Source organism: Dermochelys coriacea, chromosome 20 (genome assembly GCF_009764565.3).
Source record: "Dermochelys coriacea isolate rDerCor1 chromosome 20, rDerCor1.pri.v4, whole genome shotgun sequence".
In the NCBI taxonomy this organism is placed as follows: domain Eukaryota; kingdom Metazoa; phylum Chordata; order Testudines; family Dermochelyidae; genus Dermochelys; species Dermochelys coriacea.
Genome location: NC_050087.2, coordinates 3,739,255 through 3,766,663, shown reverse-complemented (window position 1 = coordinate 3,766,663; position 27,409 = coordinate 3,739,255). Strand labels below are relative to the sequence as shown.

The window sequence follows — 27,409 nt, the reverse complement described above, 5'->3', positions numbered from 1 at the left end:
CACGCTGCCACAACTCAGACAGGTGCTGCCACCTGTTGCCAGACCATAGCACTGTGTGCACACCTGCCTTGGCGCCTTCTTCGCCCAGAGCCCTCAGGTCACTGGCAGCCGCAGCCCCTGGTGCCTGTGCAAAGGGAAATGCCAGGGCAAGACCCCAGCCACAAGCTGCCGCTGCATCGGATTCATTTGCCCAGAGGCCGGTGAGTTACATGAAAGGCCGAGGCACGTGTCATTCTCAGATAGCTGGGAGACCCCGGGGAGCCGGAATGTGTCTCACTCGAGATCAGGCCAGTTAGGGAGCAAGGGGGCATCAGCGAGGAACATGAGGGCGTCCCGGTTCTGAGCCGGCCTGTGGGAATTTCAGCCACGAAACCGGGCTGCATCCCAGCCAGCCTTAGATGAATGAGCTGCAAGCGGGGGTCTGGGGGCCTCCCTGGTGTAACTGCCCCCTGGTAAGGTCCAAAGGGGTGGGGACCAATCCAGGGTTGCTCGCAAGGGGCCCACACGATGCAGCGGGAAACGCTCACTTCCAGATGGCGCGAGGCCTGACAGCCCAGCAGGAACACAAGCCGCTCCGGTGGGCAGCTCGCGGCCCCACCGCTGTAAATTAGACACAGGAAATGGATTAGTCCAGCCTGGTTTATTGATACAAATTGGATCATGGATGCTTTTCCCCCCTTTCCCTGGGGAAGTGGGGTCCCCCCACCCTGTCCAAGAGGGGGCAGGGGCTGGGGAGACCTTTACCTCACAAGCGGAGGGAAGTAAAGTGAATTGTCTCGTTAGGAGAGAGGATGGATGGGCTCAGCCGCTGCCACAGGCAGACAGAGAACCAGGGTGAGGTTTCGTTAACCCTCTGCTCCCCCGGCTCCTGCGCACGGCTATGCTCCCACCCCAGCAAGGAAGAGCTGCCCCAAAACAGAGGGGGCTCACGTCCCCCCGAATGGCCGGGGAGTTCCAGGAAACAACATGGGTTCCTGGCAATGATGGCCCCAGCTGTGCCCTGAGCCCAGCAGGGCAAGGAGAGCATGCTGGTTAACGACTGATGCAAATGAACTGAGCCCCCACCCCTGGCCCTGGGGAGGCGACCAGCCATGCTGCCCAGCTGCATCATAACCCCTGCCAGGTTTAGCAGTGGAGTGGGAGGAGCTAACCAGGCCAGACCCCGCCCCCAGCTCCGGGCCAAAACCTGCCAGCAACTGCAGGCATTTCTCCATGTGCGGGGGCCCTCCAAATGCCAGGGGCTCCAGCTCCGCCCTCCCTTTGCTCAGGCACCGCAGACACATGGGGGAGATCCCCACGCCCATGGTAGCCCAGCCTGACCCCCTGCCCGCCCAGCCCAGCCTGCGTGGGGCACCCCTGCAGCAGCCTGCCCCTGCCACCTGGCCTCTCCGCCGGGCGTCCGGATCTATGAAATGTGGAGGCCCCAGAGCCCCTGAAGTTTGGGCCCCTGCTCCCGAGGGAATGGCCAGCCAGCAGAGCCCCCATGGTTGGGGACTCACCATTATTCTCATGGGGAGATGGGTTGGTGAATGGACCCCGCCAGCATGTGCTAGATGGGTCACACGGGTGCAGATGCAGCCCACGCCCACCCTTCCTCGAAGGGATCAAAGAGGATGCTCCCACCGTCCGTTACGATGGAAATCAGTCAGTCCCTCTCCATCCTCCTAGCAGGAGCCATCCCCGACAGAGCCCCCCACCAGCCTGTGGGGACAGGAGGGATAAGTACCCCCCAGCCCTGAGCGCTGATAGGGGCCAGGCCCTGCTGGGCATCCTCTGGAGAGGAGCCATGGTGCCTTGGTTACTAGTCGACAGGGTGACCAGATGTCCCTATTTTAAAGGGACAATCCCAATATTTGGGGCTCTCTTATGTAGGTGCCTCTTACCCCGCCACCCCCCATCCTGATTTTGCACACTTGACTGGTTAGGTGACCAGACAGCAAGTCAATGGGAGATTGGGGGGGCAGGGGGAGGGGGTGTTGCAGGCAATCGTCCGGTGCCTGCTCAGAAATCCAGCTCCTCCGAGTCGGTGCCGCCGGCCGCTGGCGCCTCCTCCTGCCGCTGCCCCCACACAAAGCGGTAGTTGTCCTCCAGCTCCTGCTGCCGCCTCTGCTCCTTGTGAGCTTCTTCCGTGCCCTGGATCTGGAGAGGCAGAGAGCAGGGGCCCATGGAGGGACTGGGTGGAGATCCCACAGGCCGACCCTCCCACCACCAGCAGGGAGCTCTGCTCCAGGCCCCAGTCACCTCCCGCCCTAGCCCAGGGGAGGAGGGCTCTGCCCCGTAAGGCTGGGCTCCAGGAAGAGAACCGCGATGCTGACAAGAGGGAGGGTAAAGCTGGGATCACTGGCTGCTGGGGGACAGGAGTATCTGGGGTCAGGCTCCCTGATGGCACCAGCTGGAACCTGGAGCAGGGAAAGCCCCAGAGTAGATTGGCCACAGTGTCTGGGGAATCAAGACTTCGGGGGCAGAGGAGACCTGTCTGCTCTGTGTGGGGGCCCTAGCTCCCGCTCACTTCCCCGATACAGCTGTGTAGCTGGCTCATGCCGTTGTCCCCAGAGGTGCTTGCATTTCTGAGGTATCTAGCTGTTGAGAAGCAAGAAGGCTGTGTAGGTGAACGAAAGCAACGTCAGGACTCCTGGCTTCCATCCCCAGGTCTGCCACCTACTCACTGGATGGCCTGAGGAAAAGTCACTTCCCTTCTGTGACTCAGTTTTCCCCATGGGATCTGCCTTGCATGGGGATTAATTCAGTAGTGGCTGCGGAATGCTTGGATGCAAGAGGCAAAGGCCCTGCCCACAAGCCACAAAGGCCCCGCCCCCGTAGCATTAGACTTGCTTTCACCAGGATATTGAAGAAAATGTCTTTGAGGTTCTTGGTGTCCTCATCCGACAACCAGTGCGTATCGTCCTCATCCCCGAAGCCCCCCGTCGTCACGATTTTGATCTCAATTTTACCTGTTGATCAGTGCCGTAAGCGTTAGCCCTGGTCTAGGCTCAAAGTTTGATTCAACAGCTCCAGCGCTCAGGGGTGTGAAAACTCCACACCCCTGAGCGCCGCAGCTATGCCAGCCTAGCCCCCAGTGTAGACATGGCGGGGCTGACAGGAGAATGCTTCTGTCCATCCAGCTGCTGCTGTGTGAGGAGGGAAGTTTCTCCAGCTTATGCCCATATAAGTTTGTTAGTCTCTAAGGTGCCACAAGGACTCCTTGGTTTTTTTCCTGATAGAGAGTAACACGGCTTCCGCTCTGAAACCTGTCGGAAGACAGGCTACTGGGCTAGATGGACCTTTGTTCTGACCCAGTCTGGCCATTCTGAGAGTCCCAGAAGACAGTCTCATAAGCAAACTAGGGAAAATCAGGTCTAGATGAAATTACTAGAAAGTAAAAAGACTGTACACAAAAGAGAAAAAAAAAAAAAAAGAGTACTTGTGGCACCTTAGAGACTAACAAATTTGAGTATAAGCTTTTGGGAGCTACAGCTCACTTCATCGGATGCATTCAGTGGAAAATACAGTGGGGAGATTTATATACACAGAGAACATGAAACAATGGGTGTTACCATACACACTGTAAGGAGGAGAGTGATCACTTAAGATGAGCTATTACCAGCAAAAAGAAAAGGAGTACTTGTGGCACCTTAGAGGCTAACATTTATTTGAGCATAAGCTTTCGTGAGCTACAGCTCACTTCATCGGATGCATGAAGTAAGCTGTAGCTCACGAAAGCTTATGCTCTAATAAATTTGTTAGCCTCTAAGGTGCCACAAGTACTCCTTTTCTTTTTGCGAATACAGACTAACACGGCTGCTACTCTGAAACCTGTCATTATTACCAGCAGGAGAGCTTGGCTGGAGAGCATGCTTATAAAATGCGCAGATGTCGCCAAGCTGGCAAGGGGTTGCTAGCACTAGGGAGGGAAGTATTCGAATACAAAACATCGCCGTCAAATTGAAGGACTGGTCTGAATCCAACAAACTGAAATTCAGCACGGATAAGTGCACAGTGCACTCGATTTTCCCACGCTTCCCGAGTGCACTGTGCACTTGGGAAGCGTGGGAAAACTAAATGCACAGCTACAAAATGGGGATTAAGTGGCTAGGCTGAAAAGGATTTGGGGGTTAGAGCTGATCACAAGTGCAGCATGAGTCAGTGTGACGGAGTGGTAAGAAAGGCTAATATTCTGGGGTGCATTAACAGACACATCAGATGTAATGCACGGGGGTGGGAGGGTGTTGTCCGGCTCTATGAGCTGGAGTACTGCATCCAGTTCGGGATGTCACACTTTAGGGGGCACAAACTGGAGAGAGTCGAGAGGAGAGCAACAAAAACGAACAGGTTTAGAAAACTTGACCTGTGAGGACAGGTTAAAAACCGGGCACATTTAGTCTTGAATTAAAAAGAGCTGAGAGAGGACTGGATGATGGCCCCTAGTGTATCTGGGGACTTATCGAGAGGACCCATCGATCCTTCTGCAAATCCACGGAAGGTAGGACAGGAAGAAACAGGTCTGATCTATACCAAGGGAGATTTAGGTCAGATGTCAAACTCAAAGAGAAGATCGGCTCTAGGACAGGCTCCCAAGGAATCTCATCCTTGGAGAGTGTTAAAATCAGGTTGGACAAAGCCCTGGCTGGGATGGTCACTGGTTTATTTGGTCCTGTCTCAGTGCCAGGGGCTGGACTCTAAATGACCTCTTGAGGGCCCTACAATTACCAACAGAGCCTCTTATATCCCTGGGTTTATTCAGATTCCCCCAGTAACCACAGTCCAACTGCTCCTGCCCTTTTAGGGGCCCCAGTTCCCTTCTCCTCAGGGCCGACCCTGCACCAGCTCAGCCCCCTCTGGACGTGGCTTGTGAGACGACAGAAAGCGATCACTAGTGAATGGCCTACAGTAGCCCCTTCCCCTCCACCGGCAGGCCCTGGTCCCTGCCCTCGGGAGCTCCGATCCCCAGCCCCCTGGCATAGCAGTACCCTCCTCTCTGGCCAGCATTACCTTCTGCTTTCAGGCCCTCTCTCTCCAGCAGGTCCTTAACCACATTCTCAATGTGTCGCAGCTGGGGGTTCTCGCTGCCCATCTCTCTCACCCTCAGCTCCTTCTGCAGGGGGCTGCCTGGCTTTATCCTAGTGACCCTGACCTTCACATGCCCGTCCGAGTCGGCCTCTGAGACAGAAGGTTACAGAGAGGGGTTTCAGTGCCCAGGGCTGGCACCACGGGGGGCAGGCGGCTCTGTGCGCTTTGGGAGCTATGGCCGAAGCTGTCACTGTTCACGGGTGCGTAAGTGCAGAGGCCAGGCCACTGAGGGCAAATGCTGACAGTTATGGCCCCACTTTGCCAAGCTGCCTGGGGTTCCCACCCCATTTGGGCATCCCCCTCCGGGATTCCCGCTGGTGTTATGCAGCCCCAAGTGGCCATCAGAAAGCACTTCCCAAGGCTGGTGGTCCCCCTGCCCCCGGGCACTGTGTTCCGGTGTGAGAAGCAGCAATTCCAACCCCTCTGCTCAGCTCCGAGCATTGTACAGGGTTCAGTCCCACTGCTGCCCCAGCCCGGACACCATCCCCAACTCTCCTGTGGGAGATCTACCAGGGGCAATGTCCTGCTGCACAGAGAGAGTGATCCCCAAGCTCAGCTTCAGAGACTGGGGGGTGGGAGGGGAGGGCAGAAGGGAGCTCTGAGCAGCCCTGATGCAAAGAGTTCCCCAGATGGGGCTGGGCCTGGGCCAGATTTCCAGACACTACACCTTTAAGTGCACACCATCGCACCCCCTTAAAAGTGACATGGGCAGAGCAGCCCAGGGGTGGATCTAAGCAGCCCAAGGAATCAAAGAACCACACACACACCCCGGAGCATACCAGCTGCTTGCTTATCCAAGTGGTTCGCACTGCTCCTGGCTGAGTCTCCCTCGCCCTCCTCTTCCTCCTCCCCTTTCTTGGGCGCTTTGCCGCCATCCAGCTTGTCCATCAGCTTGTTGAGGGTGGAGGCCAGTGACTTGGAAGCGTGGTTCCGATCAAACTCGCCCTTCAAGCCCTCTGTCTCCAGCTCCTCCTCCACCTGGGAGCAGGTGCCATTACCTCCGCAGGCCAGGTCGAGGCAGAGCAGCGATCTGACCCCGCTGATGCCAGTCCAAGCCCTCACGGCCTTCCCTCAACAGCGAGGGCACCTTGCCCTCTGTCCTGGCGCACAGCGGCTAGGGAGTACCATACTGGTGTGGCTCCGTCGCCCCCTAGTGACTAGAGGCAATACTGCCTCCAAACCTGATCCCTTCGCCCAAGCAGTTAAAGCCAGAGGTTCGGGGATCACGCCCCAGTGACCTCACCAGTGTCATGGCTACAAGTAACGGTGCCAAAGGAAGAGGGAGGGAGAGGCCACTGGGAGCCTGGCACTGGCAGCAATATCCACATGCCTGTGGGGCATGAACACTTCCCGATGCCCTCAGGATGGGCAGCCGGCACATGGGTCTCCCTGCATGGCAGGGAAGGGTGCTGCCCATGCCCTAGCAGCCATCCCGACAGCAGCGAGGGTCTGTGCCCAGCAGTTGGGATCTGGCTGCACCCCAGGGAGGGCAGAGAGGAGACGGGGCTGGCAAGAGGGGACACCCTAGTGCCAGGGATGGGGGGTGGGAGGGAGGAAAGTGGGGAGGCAGGGGCCACTCCCTCAGTCTCACCTCATCAATGATGTTGTCGAACTGCTTCTCCATTTCCATTTTCACCTCCTCCTTCAGCTTGGTCCGCTCCGAGCTGGGCAGAGGGATGTCCTCCAGCTCCTCCTCAAACTTCCCCAGCAGGTCGTTGTCCTCCTCGTCATCATTCTCCTCTGGGAGCTCGCTCCCAGCTGCCGGAGCCTCCTCGGTCCTCGGGGCCTCCTGGCTTTTCTCCAACTCGCTCACCTTCTCTTTCCCCTGGGGGGAAACAGGCATCAAGACACTCCCCACCCTCAACGTGTTAGAATGGCTCCACGGGGTCGGACCAAAGGTCCCGGTAGCCCTGTATCCTGTCTTCCAACAGCGGCCAATGCCAGGTACCCCAGAGGGAATGAACATGAATCTCTCTCAGAGCTGGCCTGTGTAGTCAGGGAGGGTTAGCATCCCAGAGGGGGAAACTGAGGCACAGAGCAAGGCCAGGACCAGTTCACATTAACAGAGGGAGTCAAAGTCAGTGCTAGAACAGGCCTGCCCCCGAGCCAGGAATCCAGTTGTTAACACTCATTACCTAGGGTCAACAGGTCACCTGCCCATGAAGGGTGAGTGCTGTGGGCTAAAGGCACCAATGGAGAACACCACACCAGGCCCCCCCATGTACCTTCTTGGTGCTTTCCTTCAGCGCCTCGATAAACTGGACTAGATCCCCCGGGCTCCGGATCACTTTGAAGTGGATTTTTTGCTGGAAATCTGAAAGAGGCCAGAGAAACAGGAACATCTGAGGCTCTGTGCTGGAAAGAGCCATTCCCCTCCCGGCGCATGTAGATCCTGCCCCTTGCCGAGACGGTTCTGAAGGAGAACCGGGCAGAGCACCCTTGGGATTCCCACAGGGGCACAGATTTTAACCTGCAATGTCCCAGAGCGCCAAGCACTCTGCCAGTGAAGGTTCATCCGATCACTCAGGGAGCTGATGTGCCAGCTCCAGCCTCCTGGCAGAGCAGGAAGAGATGTCCACGTGTGTTTTATCAGGGCCCTAAAACGGACTGGTGGCTTCATGGCCACTGGTTTGAGCAGCACATCCGAGATCAGGATTGCAAATCACAGTAACACTCAGTAGATGTTCTTTGGCTTGTTATTGCCAAATTTACGCCCCGACACTGGAGCTGTGCCAGGCAGATTCCCTGGAGTTTATGCTTGGGTTTCAGCCCCCCATCCCCTTGTAGGGTCAAAAACATAAGGGCACATCTACACTGAGACCACAGGGTGTGATTGTAGCTGACATACACTGCTCTGAGACGCTGAGCTGGCTAGGTTAAAGCTAGCTCAGGTATGTCTACACACCCCACGACTGCAGGGTGGATAACCCCCTTCCCCAGAATAGCCTAGGGTGGGACAGAATACCCTAGGTCGGACTGGCTTCCCCCCCAGGATCCCTCACAACCTCCCCTGTGGAGTTATGGCCCAGAGAGGTTTGTCCCAGGACTCTATTAGACACTCACCAGCCTGGTGATCATCTGCCGGCTTCACAACGTACTCATCCTCCTGCAGCGGGGAGGAGAACAAGAGTTTAGAGCGACACAGGGGACTCCAGGCACAGCTCCCCCAGGGACGGGGGGGGGGGGGAAGAGGGGGAATTACTCAGACATGACTGCACCAGCTACAGCACCAGGGAGCCGCACTCCTGATTTGCCAACCGCAAAGCCACTGCTGTTTAGCCTGGCCTCGGTAGGACAAGGCAACAGGGCAAACTGCTCCCCAGCAGAGCCCCCTGGGGTCCCACAGGAGAGCGCCTGGCTGGGGCAGAAGGGAAGACAATCCACGTGCTGCTCAGCAGTGACACGCGGTGGCAGACCCAGGATCACTACAGGAGTTGGCGGGGGCTCTGCATCAGCGAAGTGAGGGGGAGCTGCTGCCCCCACCCCATGAAGTGCAGAGCCTTGACACAGCTGCCACTGACCCCAGGCCCCACCCCAGGATGAGACCAGGGGGAGCAGTGCCTGGCATGGCTGCGCCAGCTTCCTGGCTCAGACTACAGCAAGCCAGCAAAGCCAGAAGTGAGACCGTGTGTATGGGGGGCACAGGACAGAGCTATTACCTTGGTGTGGTCCAGCAGGTCGCCTGCCCTGAGTGCTCTACCCCCGAAGTCAGTGTCTTCCCCCGGGTCAGCTCTGGAGGTTTCCCTGGGAGCGGCTGGCACAAACCAAGGAGAAAACGTCACCGCGGAGCCGATCCACGCAGCTAAAGTCCTGGGGAGGCTGCAGAAGTGCTCTGGGCTCCGGGACAGCCTCAGGCCCTTGCGAGAGCTTCCCACGTTCCCCAGTCTCACGAGCCTAGGCAGCCGGGAGCCCTCCATCTCCCTGCAGCCACCCTCGACGGGAGCAGGATCTCGCCCCAGCCCGCCCAGCTGTTTCGCTCTCCCACAGTGCCCACGGCACCTAGTCAATACTCAGCGCGGTGGCTCCTGAATGCGGAGGGGAAGGCGCTTGAGCCACATGGCCCCACCCACCAGATCCTCACGCGCCTCCACAGGGGTGTGAGGGGACGCCCGTTCCCTTTCGGCAGGAGGCTGGCGGGGCCCCCTGCCAGGCGCACGGCCCATCGCACCAGGAGATCTCAGCAGAGAGCCTGAGCCCGGGCAGCGGACAGGGATCACGAGCACCCAGAGATCAGTGCAAAGAAGCTCCCATACCGTCTGCTTCCTGCTCCTCGTGGAGGGGGTGGGCTGGCTCCACACCTTCTGGGTGCTGGGTGGCAGGGTTGGGATCACGCTCGTTCCACAGCCTCGTGTCCAGGGTCTTCAGCTCCTCGGAGAGCTCTTCCACCTTGCGCTTGGTGTCAACTGCATTGGCCAGCGTAGAGGGGATTTGAATCACCACAGAGGCCCTGCCCACCCTGGGGAAGGAGGGGGCGGGGCAGCTCGAGAACCCGCCCAACCCTGGGGGGAGGAGCAGCCCGAGAACCCGCCTACCCCAGGGGTGGGACAGAAAGGGGGAAGCCTGAGGGAAGAAGGAGGAGGGGGGCCAACACCAGGGTGGGGAGGAGGGGGCGGAGCAGCCCAAGAACCCACCCACCCCGTGGGAGGAGGAGAGGGTGGGGCGGCCCAAGAACCCACCCTACAGATGGTTGGGATCTGCTGGGCTGAGACAAGCCCTGACATGAGCTGCTGTTGCAGGCCCTGGGAGGGGCTCAGATTTAGACCCGAGTCCTTCAGCCCCCTGCCCCCCCCAGATACTCACACACTTGGGCTTGGACGTAGTCCACATACTGGGCCGGGCTCAGGGCTGGGTGGCAGCGGATGGCCTGGGGGGTAGCCGTGGAGGGCGGTCGCAGGAAGGGGTGGTGGCAGATGCGGGTGGTGTGAATGGTCAGGACGTAGGAACAGGACTGCGGCTCGTCCACCCGGGCAATGTAATCCCCGGAGCCCTCTTCGCACAGGAACTGCCGCCGAGGGGAACAGGGTTAAGGTGCCCTGGGGCTCTCGGAGAGTCCCGCGGGGCCTGCCGGTCATCCTGCCATGCCCGAGGGGCTCGTCCGCCTCCACCCCTTCCCCCCCCCACGGAAGCCCCCCCTAGTCACTGCTGGCATTTTAAACAGCGGAGAACCCAGGCCACAGAGAGAGGCTGCCCAGCCCCCCTCTGCCTTCTGGGAGTCTCCCCGGCTCACCTGAACTCCAGAGAATTGACACCCCACTTACCCTGACTTCAGCTTCCCTGGGATGCCCGCTCAGGTCACACTTGGAACCGTTGCCGTACATCTGGCTGTGGTAGCGTTTGAGTCTGTGCCGTTTCGAAGCCTAGGAAGGTGAATTTTGGATGAGAGCATTAAAGCTCCCAACTTCACGGTCCACACGGAGCTGGGCTGGGGGCTGTCTCCGGGGATCTCAAAGCACCCCACACACCAAGCCACTCAGCATCCTGGGAGATAGCTGTCCCATTTTACAGACAGGAAAACTGAGGCAGCTAAAGTTACTTCCCGGGTCACACAGCGAGTCAGTCCCCGGCTCTGCCCAAAAGGGCCCACTGTCAGGAGGGAAGAGCTTGCAGGGACTTATGGCAGAATTGCGTGCCCTGTTTGCTAAGCCAGCACTAGACAAACCCCCAGCCAAGCCCACCTCCCTTCTCCCAAACCTAGAGCACCGGGGGGGGGGGGGGGGTCACACTTCAGCACGGTGCAGGAGTCCAAGAAGCACCAACCTTTGCCGTCTCGTTGTCCCAGTCAAACGCCGACTGATAATACCCAAGGTAGAGGATGTCTCCTTTAATTTCAGACTCTGGGAAACAAACGGCGACACAGAGCGACCCACGTTAGAGCGCGCTAAACCCCTGGGGGGCCCCAGCGGGCAGAGACACCCTCCCAGGAAGGGTGGCCAGTGGCTCCATCACTCGCCTGGAACTCGGGACACTGCTCTGCCCCAGACTTCCTGCAGGACCGTGGGGACAACAGCATTGCCTGCCTCAGTGTGAGGACAAACCCACTGGAGACATGGTATCAGGAGTCCTGTTAATACCTCACCCTGACACGGTATCCTGGCCCAGATCAGGTTCAGGGGAAGGGCTGGATGCTGGCCCAGTCTTTGGGGGTAAAACCCCTTTTGCTAAGGGCACCTCACCGAGATCAAACACCGAGCGTCCTCTGCCTGTGCTGCACCCAAGCGCCCCGCACGGAGATGCTCGGCAGCTGCGTTGGGTGTGTCACTTTCCACCCAAAGGAGACCTAAGGGGGCCACCCCTTGTGCAGCTGGTAGAGGGGGTCAGAGGTACAGTGAGCCCACAACTGTGACAGGGAGCCCCAGAGGGGGATTGGATACAGGATGCTACGGGGGTGGGAGGGGATCTAGTGAAAGTGATCACAGCAGAGAAGCCACAGCCCCTGTGCCCTTTATCTACTGTCATCTACCTGGGCACAGCTGAGGCTGGCACACCAGGTTCTTTCATATCCCGAGCACTGAAATTGGGCAGCTTTTCCATCTCCCAGCCAAACTCACTGAGCGAGCCCAGGCCAGTCACCCTCAGAGATGAGCGGCTGGACATGTTCTCGGGTGAGGGTGCCTTTATAAATCCACCCGCCACCCTCACGCACCCCTGCTGCTGGGGCCCAGCAAACAGCCAGGGGACGTGGCAAGGCAAGGGTTACCTTCGACGTGGTATTGCTGGATGTGTTTCCCATAGCAGAACTCATATGTCCACCAGTCCTTGGTCTGGGAACAAGGCAGCGGCAACAGGGTTAAGTTCAACGAAGTCCCCGCACCCCAAAACCTTCACACGCACCCCAAAACCTGCCATCGGCCACATCCCCAGCCAAGATCCTATGGAGCCCGGAGATCACTCCAGCACTGGTTGGAGCAAACCCATCCTCCAGTCCAGGCCTCGTTGCAGGCCATGCCCATGAGGGACAGCAAAGCCACGGTGGCTCTGTCCAGCGAGCATTTAAAGCTACAGCCCGGAGATGCAAACCCTTGGGCCTTTCCTTGCTCCGCCCGGGATCTCCCAACTGTTTGCATTCTGAGGGAAGCTCTCACACCAGCAGCCAGGCCCCCGGGGAGAGCTGACGCTGGCTGTTGCTGGGCCAGTCGTGGGGGCCAGTCGTGGGGGGACACCCTGCATGTTACCGGCTTGCTGAGATCAGGTGCTCTGGACTGACAGCTCAGCGGGGAGACAGCTGTGGCACCCCCACAGAGGAACCCCTGAACATCAGCCCCCTCAGGACAGGGGGCCAAGAAGATGGACGCAATTCCCTCAGCCTAATTAACAGCCGCCATTTCTGAGAACGGCAAAGGAGGGAGGCTGGGAAAGGGTGGCCAGCGAGCCATAGACCCGAAGGTGGGCACCACAATCCCTCGGCCCCCTGCATTCCTCAGTTCTGCTCCTGGCCCCCAGTGTGCGTTGGCAGGCTCACCTTTACAAGGCAGGGAGCAGCCTCCATCGGCCTCAGCAGATCCGAGATCCCCAGCCCATGGTAACTCTGCGGCGGCTCCTCGCCATCCCGGTGGATCCTCACGGCGGCGGAGGGCAGGCGGCACTCATACGTCTGCTTGTACTTGGAAGAGACGATCACCACGTCCTCCGACTTGCTCTAGAAAAGCGTAGGTGGCAAAATCAGCGAAGGAGAACAGGGCCCACGCGAACAGCAGCTCTCCACACAGGTGCGGCCGGCCCGGGCACTGAGGGCTACAGCCCGGAACGGGATGCTGACAGCGGGCAATCCAGGGCTGCTAATCTTAGCGAAGGTCCCATGGAGCAAAAAGGTGCCACCCTGGTAGCTAGATGCTCTGCCTTTTTCTTGTTCCTGCCATACCAGGATTTCATTAACCCTCCGGCAGCGTGAGGAGCATGCCCCCCATTTTGCAGGCGGGGGGATTAAGGCACAAAGGGGTGACATAACAAAGGTGTCCAAGTCAGTGGCAGGACTGGGAATAGAACCCAAGTCTGCTGGCTGCCCCTCGGCCAATCTGAAAGGAAAGATTCTTTGGAACCCAAAATCCTCCCTGAACCCAGCCCGAAAGCTGGCTCTTCACCATTCACCGCGGCGGCTCTGGCTGCAGGAGAAAGTGGCTCTGCTTAGCTGCAGCTGTCCCCCTGAACCCATTTAAACAGGTGCAATCCCCAGTGTGGAGGCTGCAATCCATTCCTAACGGCCTCAAGCTAAACTGGAACAAGCCGCCCTGAAATTGAAAGTGGAGCGGCTGCGAGGGAGTTGGCACCAATTTCGCTACCCTGCTTTGACGACGCGGCTTTCGTTAAGCCTGTGCTGAGAATGTCAATTCTGAGAGTCAGTGTTGCTAGTGGGTAGAGCACTGAATTTGAACTCAAAAGACCCAGGTTCTAGTCCAAGCTCTGCCAGCGACCTGCTGGGTGACCTTGGGAATGTCACGTCCCCGCTCTGTGCCTCAGTTTCCCCATCTGTGAAACCAGGTTAGAGACACTGACCTTTGTAAGCCATTTTGAGGTTGGCCGCTGAATGGCGCTAGGTAAGAGGTAGGTATTATTTCCGACAGGACTCTCTTCACGTGGCATACGTACAGACCCATCACAACGGGGCCCAGCTTACTTTGAAACTTGCCCCATTCCAGTTCAGCCAACCTCTGCTTGTCAGTGCCAGGGGAAGCATGGGACTATCGGCGCCAGTGCGCCCATTCAGAAAATGCCCCGCTTGTAGCAGTGGCTCTCACCTGGCTATCCCCGCAGGACACACCAGGTCTATCTGATGCTGCGGGTTTTAGGCTGTGGTGGATCTCATAGGTGGATTTGTAACTTGTCCACTGCCCCCGGCAAAGGGGCTGTCCCTCTCTGCACTGTCCTTGATCAGAGCAGGAAGGAGTCCAGTGGGCGCGAGAGAGGGCATGCAAACAGTGGAGGTTAAAGTGCAAATGTGCAATGGGTGGCGTTGGCAGAAGCATCATGCCCCAGGAGCAGCTGACGCCAGGCGGTTCATTTAGCGCCTGTTTCAAGTTTCCTTGGCAGCTTTGCCATGTAAATGCAGCTCCCGCCACCTCCCCTTTAGGGAGCTCCTGAGCACAGGAGGTGGGAAGTCAAGGCCCAGCCCGGGAGATCCTTAAAAACAAATGAGAGGTGTCTCCATTAGCCTCAGGCTTGGCCGTCTCAGGAGCAGGGGTTTTCTTGAGACTCTGGGGCAGTTTTAGCGGGGGGAGGCTTTTTGGGTTGTTTTGACTCTGCCCTCTTCCCTGCACCAGCCGCCTATTTGAACCCTTCCCGACCCGGAGCTGCTGCTCTTCGGGGCCACTGGCAGCAGAGCTGGCTGGGAAACAAGGTCTTCTAAATGAAAGAGGGTTTTATTGAGAATCGGGCATCAGGGGAGCAGCTCCACAAAGTCCTGGCTTCACGCAGTCCCATGGCCCAAGGAGCAGGCTACGGTCATGAGGGTAAAAGGTAACGAACCCAAATAGGCTACTTGGCACCTAGAGGAAACCATCTCCCCTTGGGTATCAGCCAGAGGACACTGGGGGTCATTTGAGAGCAACAGTCCCTCTAACACCAAAGGTCCTGACCTCAGGACACCCCCACAAGCCTTGCTAAGGCCCCCTTTGCTCAGGGGTCAGCTCCCAGAGTAAGGGATCTGGGCCCGGAAACCTCCCCCCACCTTGCTGGGCTGGCTAATTCGGGCAGCCACCGGCAGGATTCTGAAGCGCTTCAAAACTCCCCTCCCCCCCCCCACCGAGTTGCAGCCCCCTCTGGGGCAAGGATCAGCAGTGCTTAGCACCCTGCACACAGGTGGGGAAGCTCGGCGGAGGACTCCAGTGCCAACCCCTGAGCCAATGCATCAGTCCGCACGGCAGTGCACTAGGACCACCAGGGTACCAGACAGCCCAAAGATCCGCTTCTGCTTTTAGTAAAGAGAAGTTTTGGTTTCCATGCAACCGCGGAAGTGTAGGAGAGACAGCTCAGCCTCGGAGAGAGAAGCAAATCTAGCCAAGAGAAGCGCTACAAGTCGACTCGACAGGCAGGCAGGCATCTAGAAATACACAGCCTGCCATGGAATTACCAACCCACATCAACCATCACACCTCCCCCCCCCCACACACACACCTTTCCCCAGCCTTTGTCTGATTTCTGCTCCCATTTTTCAGGGCAGGAGCTGCACCACCTCCGTATGCGTTCACCCCTGGCGAGCACCGCTCCAATCTAAAGAAATCTTCAGGCACCAAGACGCATGGGCTTTATTATATATAGCCCAGTAGCAGCTACAGACCTCAGCCAAGATGGCAGCCCCATTGTGCAACCCACAGGGCAAGCCACAGTCTCTACTCTGCGAAGATAAAGGGCGAGAGAACCGGAGTACTGGGGAACAACGCACAAAGCAATTCAGGCCTTGCCCTACGAACAGATTTTATTCTAGTATGACTACTTTGGTTACGGGCAGCGATTTCTTCTTTACCAAAACAGTCTGACCCATATGACCCCTTCAGCAGATGCAGTCATACTGGCACAGCTTATGCCCTTAAATTGCGTCCACACTGGGAAGGACGGGGTGCAACACGTTACCAATACCTGTATCATTTGAACGGTTCACTACCCAACTCGTGTGTTTAGATAAGGCCTACGCGACTTGCCCGGAGTCATAGGACTCGTCTTCGAGTTTCTGCCAAAGCAAAGTAGCCATGTGCAGATGAGCTGGCTCTAGTATTTACAAAGCATGAAGTGCCCAAAATAACGTGCAGGGTGACCCATTAGATTCCTTTCCAGCACTTTAGTAGCTGACGGGAAGCTTTCAGGATGCAAACACAAGCCAGTTTTCCAAACAGATGCTTTTAGCCCAAGTCTCCCTCTGGGCCAGCGCTGTGCACGAAGAATCAGGTGGCATTTTGCTGTCAGAAAGTGACAGCAGTTTTAGGGTATTTCCATCTGTCTTTGCCCTTCTCCCCAACCCTTCCGGAGTCGTCACTGATCCTGAGAGGAAGGGAGCCAGAAAGCAGAGCCAGGTGCATGCAGCCGCACGCAGCCGCACCAGAATTAGCCATTTCAAAGCACAGGGGAGATCGATAGCGTTAAACCACAGCTCGTAAGTCTGCCAGTCCCGTCCAGCTGCCCCTTTGTCACATGCAAACAGGAGGCATCAGATGGTGGCAGTCCCAAGTGCAGCCGTTCGACCTCTGCCAGAGAAGTAAACACAGGCGCCAGGGGCAGCGTCCTGCCAGTGTGGAGAGCGTCCAGGATGCTGCAGAGTCTGCAGAGGGCAAGGGCGAGGGGGTGCCACAGCCTGTGCCACGATGGGGTCGGTAGTTGGGAACAAAGGGGCTTTGTTTTCTAGGGGCACCAGGTCTGATGAGGCCCCAGGATAGGGGGTGGGAGGGCTGATGGGGAGTTCCGCATGGGCCTGGCCCCTTCACCTGCACTTCACATCACTTGCTAACCAGGCCCTCACCCAACCCACCTCCCCTAACACCCCTGCTCCCCCCACTAAGGCCCATCACCTCCCACACCCCTGGGACATCTCTGCCCTTGGCCCCTGCTCTCCAGCCCTCTTTTCTTCCTGCCTGCCCCCCTCCTCTTGCCCATTTATGCCCCTGGCCTGCCCTCAATTCTTCAACCCCCCTTCACCCATCTACCCCACTCCAGCCCCCCATAAACCCCAGTCTTACCCCCTACCTCACAATCCCAACATTCCCCCCACTCAGTATCAACTCCTGTGCCAGGTCTCCCCCCCCTGCTCTCCCTCACTCCCAACAGCTCATTCCCAACCCCCACATAAACGCTGGTCCTGGCCCCCCAACTCCTTGGGTCCACTTTGGCCCCCACACATTCCCCAGCTAACTTGCACCCTGGCCCAGCCCCCCCACCCATGCCTGTTCAGCCCCCCTCGGCCCCCACACACCCAACCTCACTAGTCCCCCGACCACCTATCCAGTGGGGCCCCATCACCCCCAGCCTGACCCAGCCCAGACGCTCTCACCCCCCACTCTGGAACCCCTGGCCCATAAGTGCTGGATCTAGGGGGGGCTGCGGCACCCCTTGGCTTGAAGTAGATTCCACCATGTCCAGGATTTACAGTTTGGTTCAATGACTCTCAGCCCCCGCCCCCTGTACAAACTGTCCCAGCGCCCCTGCCCCGGCCCCTCTTACCTCCTCCACCTACACGTACCTACACGTGCCCCCCGGCACGTACCTGCCGGCCCCCCGCACTTGCCCCCAATACGCACCTAACCGCCCCCCCACACACCTGCCCACCCCCCCGATGCACCTGTCCCCCCCAGTGCGCCCCCTCGCACGCACCTACCCAGCCCCTCCACAGCTCACGCCCCCCCGCACGGACCTGCCCCTGCCCCCCCGCGTCCACCCCCCCCGCGCGCCCCTGCCCCCCCGCACGGACCTGCCCCCCCCCGCGTCCGCCCCTGCCCCCCCGGTCCGCCCCCCCGCACGCCCCTGCCCCCCCCGTGTCCGCCCCTGCCCCCCCGTCCGCCCCCCCGCACGCCCCTGCCCCCCCCGGTCCGCCCCCCCGCATGCCCCTGCCCCCCCCGTGTCCGCCCCCCCGCACGCACCTGCCCGGCCAGCACGGGCTCGGCGACGATCTCGATCCCGTACTTGAGCTCGTTGAGCTCCTGCAGGTTCAGGCTCCCCGCGGCCCCGGGCAGCGGCCGCCCCGGCCCCAGCAGCGCCAGCACCAGGAGCAGCCCCGGCTCCGGGAGCCCCCAGCCCCGCCGCGCCTCCGCCATCTTCCCCGAGCCGCCTGCCCTCACCGCTGCTTCCGCCCTGCCCCGCGCCGCCGCATTCGGGCCCCGGCCGCAGCGAGCGCTGCCAGTGGGCCGCACCCGTGCCAATCAGCGGTGCTGGCTTCTCATTGGTGAAGTCCCTGGGATGGCCCATAAGTAGCGAAGCCGGAGTGGAGCTGGGACGGGGCTGGCATCTGGCGAGGGCGGATTGGGCCGAGTCAGCGCTCTCAGGAGCCAATCATGAAGGCGAGGCCCGCCTCGGCTGATGACGTTCATCTGGGCTCTTAAAGGGCAAGAGCAGCCCCGAGAGAACAGCCCTGCAGGGGGAGGGAAGATACATTGTAGCTCACTAACGGGGGGGGGAGAGCCAAGCCGATTGGTTAAACTGGGGTCACATGATCAAAAGGGCCTCAGTAGGGCCTGGGCCAGGTGGCAGGCGCTGGGGTGGGGCCTGGGCCAGGTGAGGTGTCAGTGGGGAGCCCAAGCTGCAGAGAGTCCCCCGCAGGGGAGGCTGAGCCACGCGATGGGTGTTTGTGGGGCCCAGGCGGTGGGTGATGGGGCAAGCCCTGGGGAGGGGCGTAAGGCAACATGGCGGGCAAGGGGTGGCGCCCATGCTGGGGGGCAGGAGCAGGGGGCAGCCCAGGTGCCATGGTGGGGCAAGATGTGACCCATGTGGCACTTCTGAGGCCCCCACGTGTGCTGGGAGCCCCCTGCGGACCCTACTGATGAGGGGTGTGGCACCCTCACCGGCGCCGGGGGGTTGTCTACACTACAGCCACTCAGCGACACGTAGACACTTCTTACGTCTGTTGGTGCAGCTCACCCCCCTCTCCGAGTGACAGTAGCTAGGTCAACAGAAGAATTCTTCCCTTGATCGAGCGGCACCTACTCTGGGGGTTAGGTCAGTGCTCAGGACTTGCAGTGTTTCCACAGCCCTGAGCAACATAGCGAGGATGAGCTAATTTTTAAGTGTAGACCAGCCCTGAGGCTGCCTTTGGTTCCTTGTTCCCAGTTCCTTGGTCGTGGCCAATTTATTTTAAAATGCCTCTGTGTAAGATAGAATTTTTAGAAATTTCCTCCTGTGAATGCTTGGATATGATCAAAATTGCAATGACTAATTCGTTGATTGAATCAATAAGGAGCTGAGTTTTGACTGACTGTGCGTGACAAAATAAGCGTTGTGTCACCCAAGTGACCTGTCCCCGCAACTGTCGGATGGTTCGGAAGGAGCTGGGACATGCCACCCTGCACCCGGAGCTTCGTTCTTGAGCAATATGCTGCCCCATGTTCTGCCCCCTCCCCACACTCCTATTGCATGTAGGGCTTGAAGAAGGAGCTGGGTTTTAGCTGGCTGCATGTGACAAAATGTGTCTCAGGTCGCCCCGAGTGACTTGGCCCTGCAATCTTTATACTCACTGATGTAGCTGAGACGTAGAACTCCCTGACGTGAAACTCCTTTACGAAAAGTTGTGGTCCCCTGTCACCCTCCCTGTTTCTCCCCCTCCCTGCAAATACATAGCTTTTAGTAAGGGCAAGAGGAGTGGCAGAGAAGCGTTTCAGAGGGTGAAGCTGTAGATCCTGTGTTTGCACATATCAGAGTAGCAGCCATGTTAGTCTGTATTCGCAAAAAAGAAAAGGAGAAATTGTGGCACCTTAGAAACTAACAAATTTATTTGAGCATAAGCTTTCGTGAGCTACAGCTCACTTCAAATAAATTTGTTAGTCTCTAAGGTGCCACAAGTACTCCTTTTCTTGTTTGCAGATAGAGGGACTTGGTGAGTGTTGTGTTTGTTTTAGCTGTTGTTTGTTCTCTGTGAGGGTTGTGGGGCTGGGCTGGCGGTGGGCCCATGAGCTGGTCAGGTGAGACAGGTCCGTCAGTGTCTGAGTGGGGACCTTGTTGCTGGAAGCCCTGGGGCCTTGAGCCGAACTGGTGTTTGACATGTCGAGTGGTTATTCCATCCCTGTTTTCAAGGGAGATGGAGAGGTTTAAGACTTAGTATTGCGGGCAGTGCCAGGTGAACAGGAGAGGTAAATGGCAAGAGTTTTTTTCGGGGGGAGGTTAGAGAGGGACTGTGATTCCAGAGTTAGGTATGATTCTACACCAGTTAGCAGATACAGTTGGTTGTGCTGGGTTTTGCTTTTGCTGGAAGACAGCATAGATTTCTGGGGTATGAAATGCAAGCTGGTGGCCAGACTGCAGGAGAAGATACGTGGTCTGGAAGGAAGCAGGAGTTGCAACATTGTGCAGCAACAGAAAATGGAGACTTCTGAGACAGCTAGGTTAATAAATCATTGCCATAAAGTCCACAGGAGGAAAGGTAAGAGATAAAAGACTTGGAAAGAGTAGAAACCAAAGAAGCCGACTGGCAATTTGTGACCAAGAGGAGAAAAAGATGTGGGAATATTAAGACTTTTTCAGATACTCAGCAGGTCAACTACATAAGAACCCGTCTCTGGAGGAATGGAACAGAAAGCTACAGGGGACATACCTAATGGGTGTCCTTGCGGTCTGAAATGAGCAGCATCCAAGAAAGATTCTTCAACCATTCTCGGAATACAAACAATCAGCAGCAGCAGCTTCATAGTAAGAAGAGTGGACAGAGAATTCAGCAAAGGCCACAAGGACACTAGGACAATATTCTGTCTCCCTGGAGTGAAGAAATGAGATGGAACCTCAGGATTATACCGGATTGAGAAATTCTCTGGTAATCTTCACTGATGATGATACATATTGGAATCAATGACGTGGCATCACATGGAACTACACAGATTACAGAAGACATCAGACATCCTGGAACAAAGCAGAAGAAGAGGAAAGGCCAACTGATCTTCCTAGATATCCTAACCAGTAATTGACCGAGGCAGAAAATACTGGAGGGGAACTGTTGGCTGCCCGACTGGTGTGAGGCTGATGGTTTTGGTTTTATTTAACATTGGGCCACATTTCAGTGGGAGAGAGAGAGAGAGATCTAGAAATGGGATGGCCCGCATCTCCCAGGTAGGGGACTAACCTTCTTGGGTGGAGACTAGCTGGAGCAGTTTGGAGGGCATTAACTCACCAACACAAGTGAAGGGTGTCACGGAGGCAAATGAGGTACAAAACTCAAACTCAAGGCATCATGAACAAATTGAACTGATGTGGCAAAGAACAGAGAGAAAAGAAACATTTCACTTGCTTATTAACCAGTGCTGGGAGGCTAGGTGACAAGAGGAAGTCGAAATTCTCATTGATAAGAAAAACAATATATATTTCTGTAATTGGCATTACTGAACCCAGATGAGACACTTCACAGGATTGGTTATAATCTATTTAGGAGGGATTAAGGATTAAGTGGGCACTCCCTAAGAACAAGTTCCTCTTTATAAATAGATGGGGTGCTGCTATGCGGGAGTTTGATTTAGGAGACATATCCTGGAGGTATCATACAGCCAGGAATAAGACATCATTCCAGTTATTAAAAATTATAGGTGATAATTTGCTAACATGGAAGGTGTTGCACCCAACACAAGGTAACTCTATTTTGGTCCTTGTTATGACAGATAAAGGTGAATTAATTGCTGGAATGGAGGTTGCTAGTTGCCTAGGAACCAGTGACCATCACCTGATTCCATTCAACATGGCCTAACATACTTGATATGACTATGGTATAATTGCTGTGAAAATAGCCCAGCCAGATTTGCAACAGACTGGCTTCTTTCCATGCATGTTGTAGGTTTACTGCCAAAGAAATCGCAAATAAAAAACGGAGGTAAAGTATTTGTCAGACCAGAAACACCGGCTCCCATCTGGGAATGTCATCTTCTCATCTGTTCATAACAAAACATCCCAGGGATGTGTCTCTGGGGATAGCCCAGTATGTGTTTTGTCACATACAGCCTGTCAAAATCCAGCTCCTTATGGTATGATATGGAAGTGGGGTGTGACACAGGACAGGATGCCGTGTAGGTACAAATCTTCATGTCAGTGAATGGTTGGTCCCGGCTCTTTCAGAGCAGTCTGACAAAACTTCCCCCGGAGTAACTCTCCAGTTCCTACGAGGTGACACCACCTACGATGCTCTCTGACCCCTACAGAGGCAGCTGCAGAAAGATAATTTCCCAAGGGGAATAAAGCTCCATTGCTGGCCCCCCAATGCTCCAGGCTTTAGGGCAGCCAATAGCCATCTGAGCACTGGGCAATGTCTTAGTCTCAGGTGGCGTTTCTGGGCTGTTTTATGTATTTATACAATAAAATGATTAATTATTTGTTGCCCCTTTTTCCAACACCACTAGACAACCCACAGCAGAGCAGTAGTTGATGTTCAAGGCCTTGCAGGTCGTCTTCCCTATGGAGGAGAAATCAGTGAGTCTGGCTCTATTCCCTAAGTGCAGCTTGTTTACCTACGTTGTATTCACCTGTCCTGGAGCAGAGATGGGCAAACAGCAGGCAAGGATTCCTTTGTCCAGGAATCTCCACCTTCCAGGTGGCAGTTATTTCGCCTCAGCAATTGACTCCAGTTTGAGTCCAAGGTAGAGGACAAACGCGCCCACTGCATCCAGTCCCCAGAATCTTTTATAACCCAGATCAGCAACACGAGCATTTCTTTAGAGACTAAACACATGCACACTAGGATCTGCACTACACTACAGAGTTAGGGCGACACAAGGCAGCTTACATCCACCTAGCTATGGAAGCGTCCACACTTAAGTTTAGCTCTTGCCAACGTCACCGCCCAGCTGCACCGACTTAATAACTCCCCCTCCCCGAGCGGTGCAGAGTCAAGGTCACTGTAGCTTGGTCGATGCAGTATCAGTATAGACACGGCGTTGTTTATCTCGACCGCCAGTGGCTTTCCAGAGCCTTCCCATAATGCTCCACACAGATGGTACAGCCAATCATACCAGCACTTGTGGTGAGGACGCCCACCACCAATACAAGGAGCAAAGCATAGACGCGCACAAGCAACGTAATTACTGCGGTGGCTGTATGCCGTCCTAAATTAGGTCTACTTAATTTTGTAGCGTAGACATGGCCTAAGAGAGAGAACTTGGAAAACGGTAACAGCACCACCTGTTGACGCCCCCCATTATACAATAAGAATTGTAATACATTATAGCTGGGGCCTACCAAATTCATGGCCATGAAAAATGCATCATGGAGTGTGAAATCTGGTCTTTTGTGTGCTTTTACCCTATACAGATTTCACGGGGGAGACCAGCATTTCTCAAATTGAAGATCCTGACCCAAAAGCAAATTGCAGGGGGGTGGGTCACAAGGTTATTTTAGGGGGGTCGCAGTATTGCCACCCTCACTTCTGTGCTGCCTTCAGAGCTGGGCTCCCGGCCAGCAGCCACCGCTCCCAGCTGCCCAGCTCTGAAGGCAACAACAGCAGCTGCTGTGCTGCAACCCTGCTGGAATAACCTTGTGACCCCCTCACAACTCCTTTTTGGGTCAGGACCCCTACAATTACAACACCGTGAACTTTCAGATTTAAATAGCTGAAATCAGGAAATTTACGATTTTTAAAATCCTCTGACCGTGAAATTGACCAAAATGGACCATAGCTCTGTCTAGAGGTTTACAGGCCCAAATAAAAATGACAGGTACCCTGTCATGGAGGTGCAGGCTAGGTGCTACGCCCCTGTTTGAAATGAAGGTTAAAGCATCAACCCTTCTGGCTGGCCCAGTGCAATTCACCGGGGAAAACTGGAGTGTGCTCCACTTCCAGGCCTTGTGTTTCTCTCTGATCTCCTTAATCAGTTCACAGGTGAGAGAGCTCCCAGAAGCCAATTCTTACGCTGCTCCACCCACACTCCCTTTGTTCTCAAGAGCAGGTCTGGGTCTCCACAGAGCTTCCCTGCCAGGAGTGTGGATCCACGACTCACTGGAGCTGGTGTGGTCTCTCTGGACCCCTTGTTGATTCGAGTTGGTTTCAGCCTGTTCCTTAATGACTCTGTGCATTCCACCCAGACAGGGAGGTGACCCACGCACATATGTCTGCCCCAAAGCAAACTTCATCCTTTCTCAAAAAGAAAAGGAGTACATTTGTTAGTCTCTAAGGTGCCACAAGTACTCTTTTTCTTTTTGCGAATACAGACTAACACGGCTGCTACTCTTCATCCTTTCTGCCCCCTGTACCAATGCAAAGTATAGGGGGAAACTGAGAACATAAGAACGGCCATACTAGGTCAGACCAAAGGTCCATCTTGCCCAGTATCCTGTCTTCCAACAGTGGCCAATGCCAGGTGCCCCAGAGGGAATGAACAGAACAGGAATCATCACGTGATCCATCCCCTGTCGCCCATTCCCAGCTTCTGGCAAACAGAGGCTAGGGACACTTCAGAACATGGTTTTGCATCCCTGCCCATCCTGGCTAATAGCCATTGATGGACCTATCCTCCATGAACTTATCTAGTTCTTTTTTGAACCCTGTTATAGTCTTGAATTCACAACATCCTCTGGCAAGGAGTTCCACAGATTGACTGTACGTTGTGTGAAGAAATACTTCCTTTTTGTTTGTTCTAAACCTGCTGCCTATTAATTTCATTTGCTGACCCCTGGTTCTTGTGTTATGAGAAGGAGTAAATAACACTTCCTTCTTCACTTTCTCCATACCAGTCATCATTTTATAGACCTCTGTCATATCCCCCCTTAGTCGCCTCTTTTCCAAGCTGAAAAATCCCAGTCTTATTAATCTCTCCTCATATGGCAGCCATTCCATACTCTTTTGTTTTCTTCCCTTTTTTGAACCTTTTCCAATTCCAGTATATCTTTTTTGGGATGGAGCTACCACATCTGCATGCAGTATTCAAGATGTGGGTGTACCATGGATTTATATAGAGGCATTATGATATTTTCTGTCTTACTATCTATCCCTTCCCTAATGATTCCCAACATTCTGTTCGCTTTTTTGACTGCTGCTGCACATTGAGTGGATGTTTTCAGAGAACTATCCCCAATGACTCCACGATCTCTTTCTTGAGTAGTAACAGCTAATTTAGGCTCCATCATTTCATATATATATACAATTGGGATTATGTTTTCCAATGTGCATTACCTTGCATGTATTAACATTGAATTTCATCTGCCATTTTGTTGCCCTGTCACCCAATTTTGAGAGATCCTTTTGTAGCTTTTTGCAGTCTGCTTGGGACTTAATTGTCTTGAGTAGTTGTGTATCATCTGCAAATTTTGCCATCTCACTATTTACACCTTTTTCCAGATCACTTATGAATATGTTGAATAGGACTGGTCCCAATACAGACCCCTGGGGGTCACAACTATTTACCTCTCTCCATTCTGAAAACTGACCATTTATTTCTATCCTTTGTTTCTTATCTTTTAACCAGTTACCAATCCATGAGAGAACCTTCTCTCTTATCCCATGACTGCTTACTTTGCTTAAGAACCTTTGGTGAGGGACCTTGTCAAAGGCTTTCTGAAAATCTAAATACACTATATCCACTGGATCCCCCTTGTCCACATGCTTGTTGACTTCCCTCAAAGAATTCTAGTAGATTGGTGAGGCATGATTTCCCTTTACAAAAATCAAGTTGACTCTTCCCCAACAAATTATGTTCATCTATGTGTCTGACAATTTTGTTCTTGGAGCAGCTAGTCCTGGAATCCACGAGAGGGGAGGCAATTCTTGATTTAGTCTTAGATGGAGCACAGGATCTGGTCCAAGAGGTGAATATAGCTGGACTGCTTGGTAATAGTGACCATAATATAATTAAATTTAACATCCCTGTGGCAGTAGCCCAACACCGTAGCATTTAATTTCAGAAAGGGGAACTACACATAAATGAAGAGGTTAGTTAAACAGAAATTAAAAGGTACAGCGCCAAAAGTGAAATCCCTGCAAGCTGCATGGAAACGTTCTAAAGACACCAGAATACAGGCTCAAATTAAATGTATACCCCAAATTAAAAAAACATAGTAAGAGAACCAAAAAAGAGCCACCGTGGCTAAATGACAAAGTAAAAGAAGCAGTGAAAGGCAAAAAGGCCTCCTTTAAAAAGTGGAAGTTAAATCCCATTGAGGAAAAGAGAAAGGAGCATACACTCTGGCAAAGGAAGTATAAAAAATATGAAGAAGGCCAAAAATAATTTGAGGAACAGCTAGCCAAAGACTCAAAAAGTAATAGCAAAAAATTTTTTAAGCTAGCTGATCCCGCACTGGCATAGATAAATGGTATAGTCAAGTGCTTGGTCACAGTTTGGTTTGTTATCTCGTTATACAATATATTCAAGAGACCAAGTAACCAGTGACAGGCAGTTTTATTAATATGCTCCAGGAAAAAGGTTCTCTAAGATACCAGGCTCCCATGCAGCCAATGTTACATTCGCCTTATGCAGAAGGGGTGCTCCCCAAGTTGCACGTTTCAGCTGGTATTATTTTTATGATTTACCAAGTTACATGTCTCTTTGTGTAGATAAATCTCTGCATTAAGAATCTTCACACAACTTTCATATGACTTTATATTATGCCTCAATTTTCATACAACTTTGTATCAGATCCTTATTTAGACAACTCTGTATTGAGCCTTGGTATAATGTTAAAAAAAAGTCTTTTTGCTAGGAGTAGAATAAGATCTGCCCCCCCACACACACACATCTTTTAATCAATTGCCCTGTTGAATGAACGAGGTGTGAATGAGCAAGGTATGGAAGGCAAGCACCTCCAGACAGCTGCAACAGTGGAAGAGGGGATGGAAGTCAGACCCAAGAACAATAAAATTTGTCAAGTGGGCTCACTAAAGAAGAGCAGACATATTGACAGCCTTGGGGGTTAGAAGCCAACACCTTCTTTTGAAAACACCCTCTTTGTAGCATTAAGACAACACCCAGAAGGAAGCAGCACAAAGGACCAAGGGACACAGACACAGATTTTGTATCTGGGACAGATTTGCATGAGAGGGAAGCTACTATAAATGTGAAGTGTCTTGCAGAGGACCCCGGGTCTCATCTTGTCAACATCGGAGCATTGATCCGACAGAAGCCAGGCTCCATCCCTCCCCCATCTAACTCACCTGGCCAGTGAAGTTAAGGGGAGCAACTAGTTGGTAACAACAACAAGACGGAGTGCATGAGTGTAATATATATATCTATATATATATTACATATATAACAGATGCATATGGCACAGTGTTGATTGATACATGTATTACCAATAAATGTGGCGCTTTGCCTTATTCCCCCTAAAGATCCTGTGCAGTACTTTAAGTACAACATTTGCACATCACTAAAATCCAACCCATTGCCCCAGTTCCCTGCTTTGTTGCTCTGTTCCTTTCCAGGTGCAGAGCCGTGAAGGGACTTCCTGAGCTTATACCATGACCGAGAATGACAGTATCTTGATTGCTGACAAGTTTCCTGTCTGCTTGTGCCAACTGCTGATTTTAGTCAATGCTGGCTGTGATGGGGTACTTAGCATAAATGAACAGGATCGAGGTAGAGGTCAGTACCGTACTTGTGCTTTATATTGTTGGTTTCAGAGTAGCAGCCGTGTTAGTCTGTATTCGCAAAAAGAAAAGGAGTACCCGTGGCACCTTAGAGACTAACAAATTTATTAGAGCATAAGCTTTCGTGAGCTACAGCTCACTTCATCGGATGCATTTGGTGGAAAAAGCAGA

The 27,409-nt window shown here is 54.5% G+C and overlaps 1 protein-coding gene across 2 annotated transcripts; it reads right to left on the bottom strand.

Annotated features, from left to right (window-relative positions):
• Positions 1-625: 625 nt before the first annotated feature.
• OS9 (OS9 endoplasmic reticulum lectin) lies at positions 626-17,834 on the bottom strand. Of its 2 annotated transcripts, none has more exons than XM_038379026.2 (15): positions 17,625-17,834; positions 12,527-12,703; positions 11,765-11,828; positions 10,825-10,901; positions 10,326-10,424; positions 9,868-10,069; positions 9,321-9,470; positions 8,727-8,821; positions 8,131-8,173; positions 7,293-7,381; positions 6,659-6,892; positions 5,847-6,045; positions 4,990-5,157; positions 2,833-2,951; positions 626-2,139 (listed from the first exon to the last, which is right to left on the bottom strand). In XM_038379026.2, the coding sequence occupies exons 1-15, from the start codon at positions 17,796-17,798 to the stop codon at positions 2,002-2,004; spliced, it is 2,028 nt and encodes a 675-aa protein (XP_038234954.1). In that variant the 5' UTR covers positions 17,799-17,834; the 3' UTR covers positions 626-2,001. The 2 variants fall into 2 exon arrangements, with proteins under 2 accessions (XP_038234954.1, XP_038234955.1); XM_038379027.2 differs by having other exon boundaries at positions 2,839-2,951.
• Between the last annotated feature and the right edge of the window lie 9,575 nt (positions 17,835-27,409).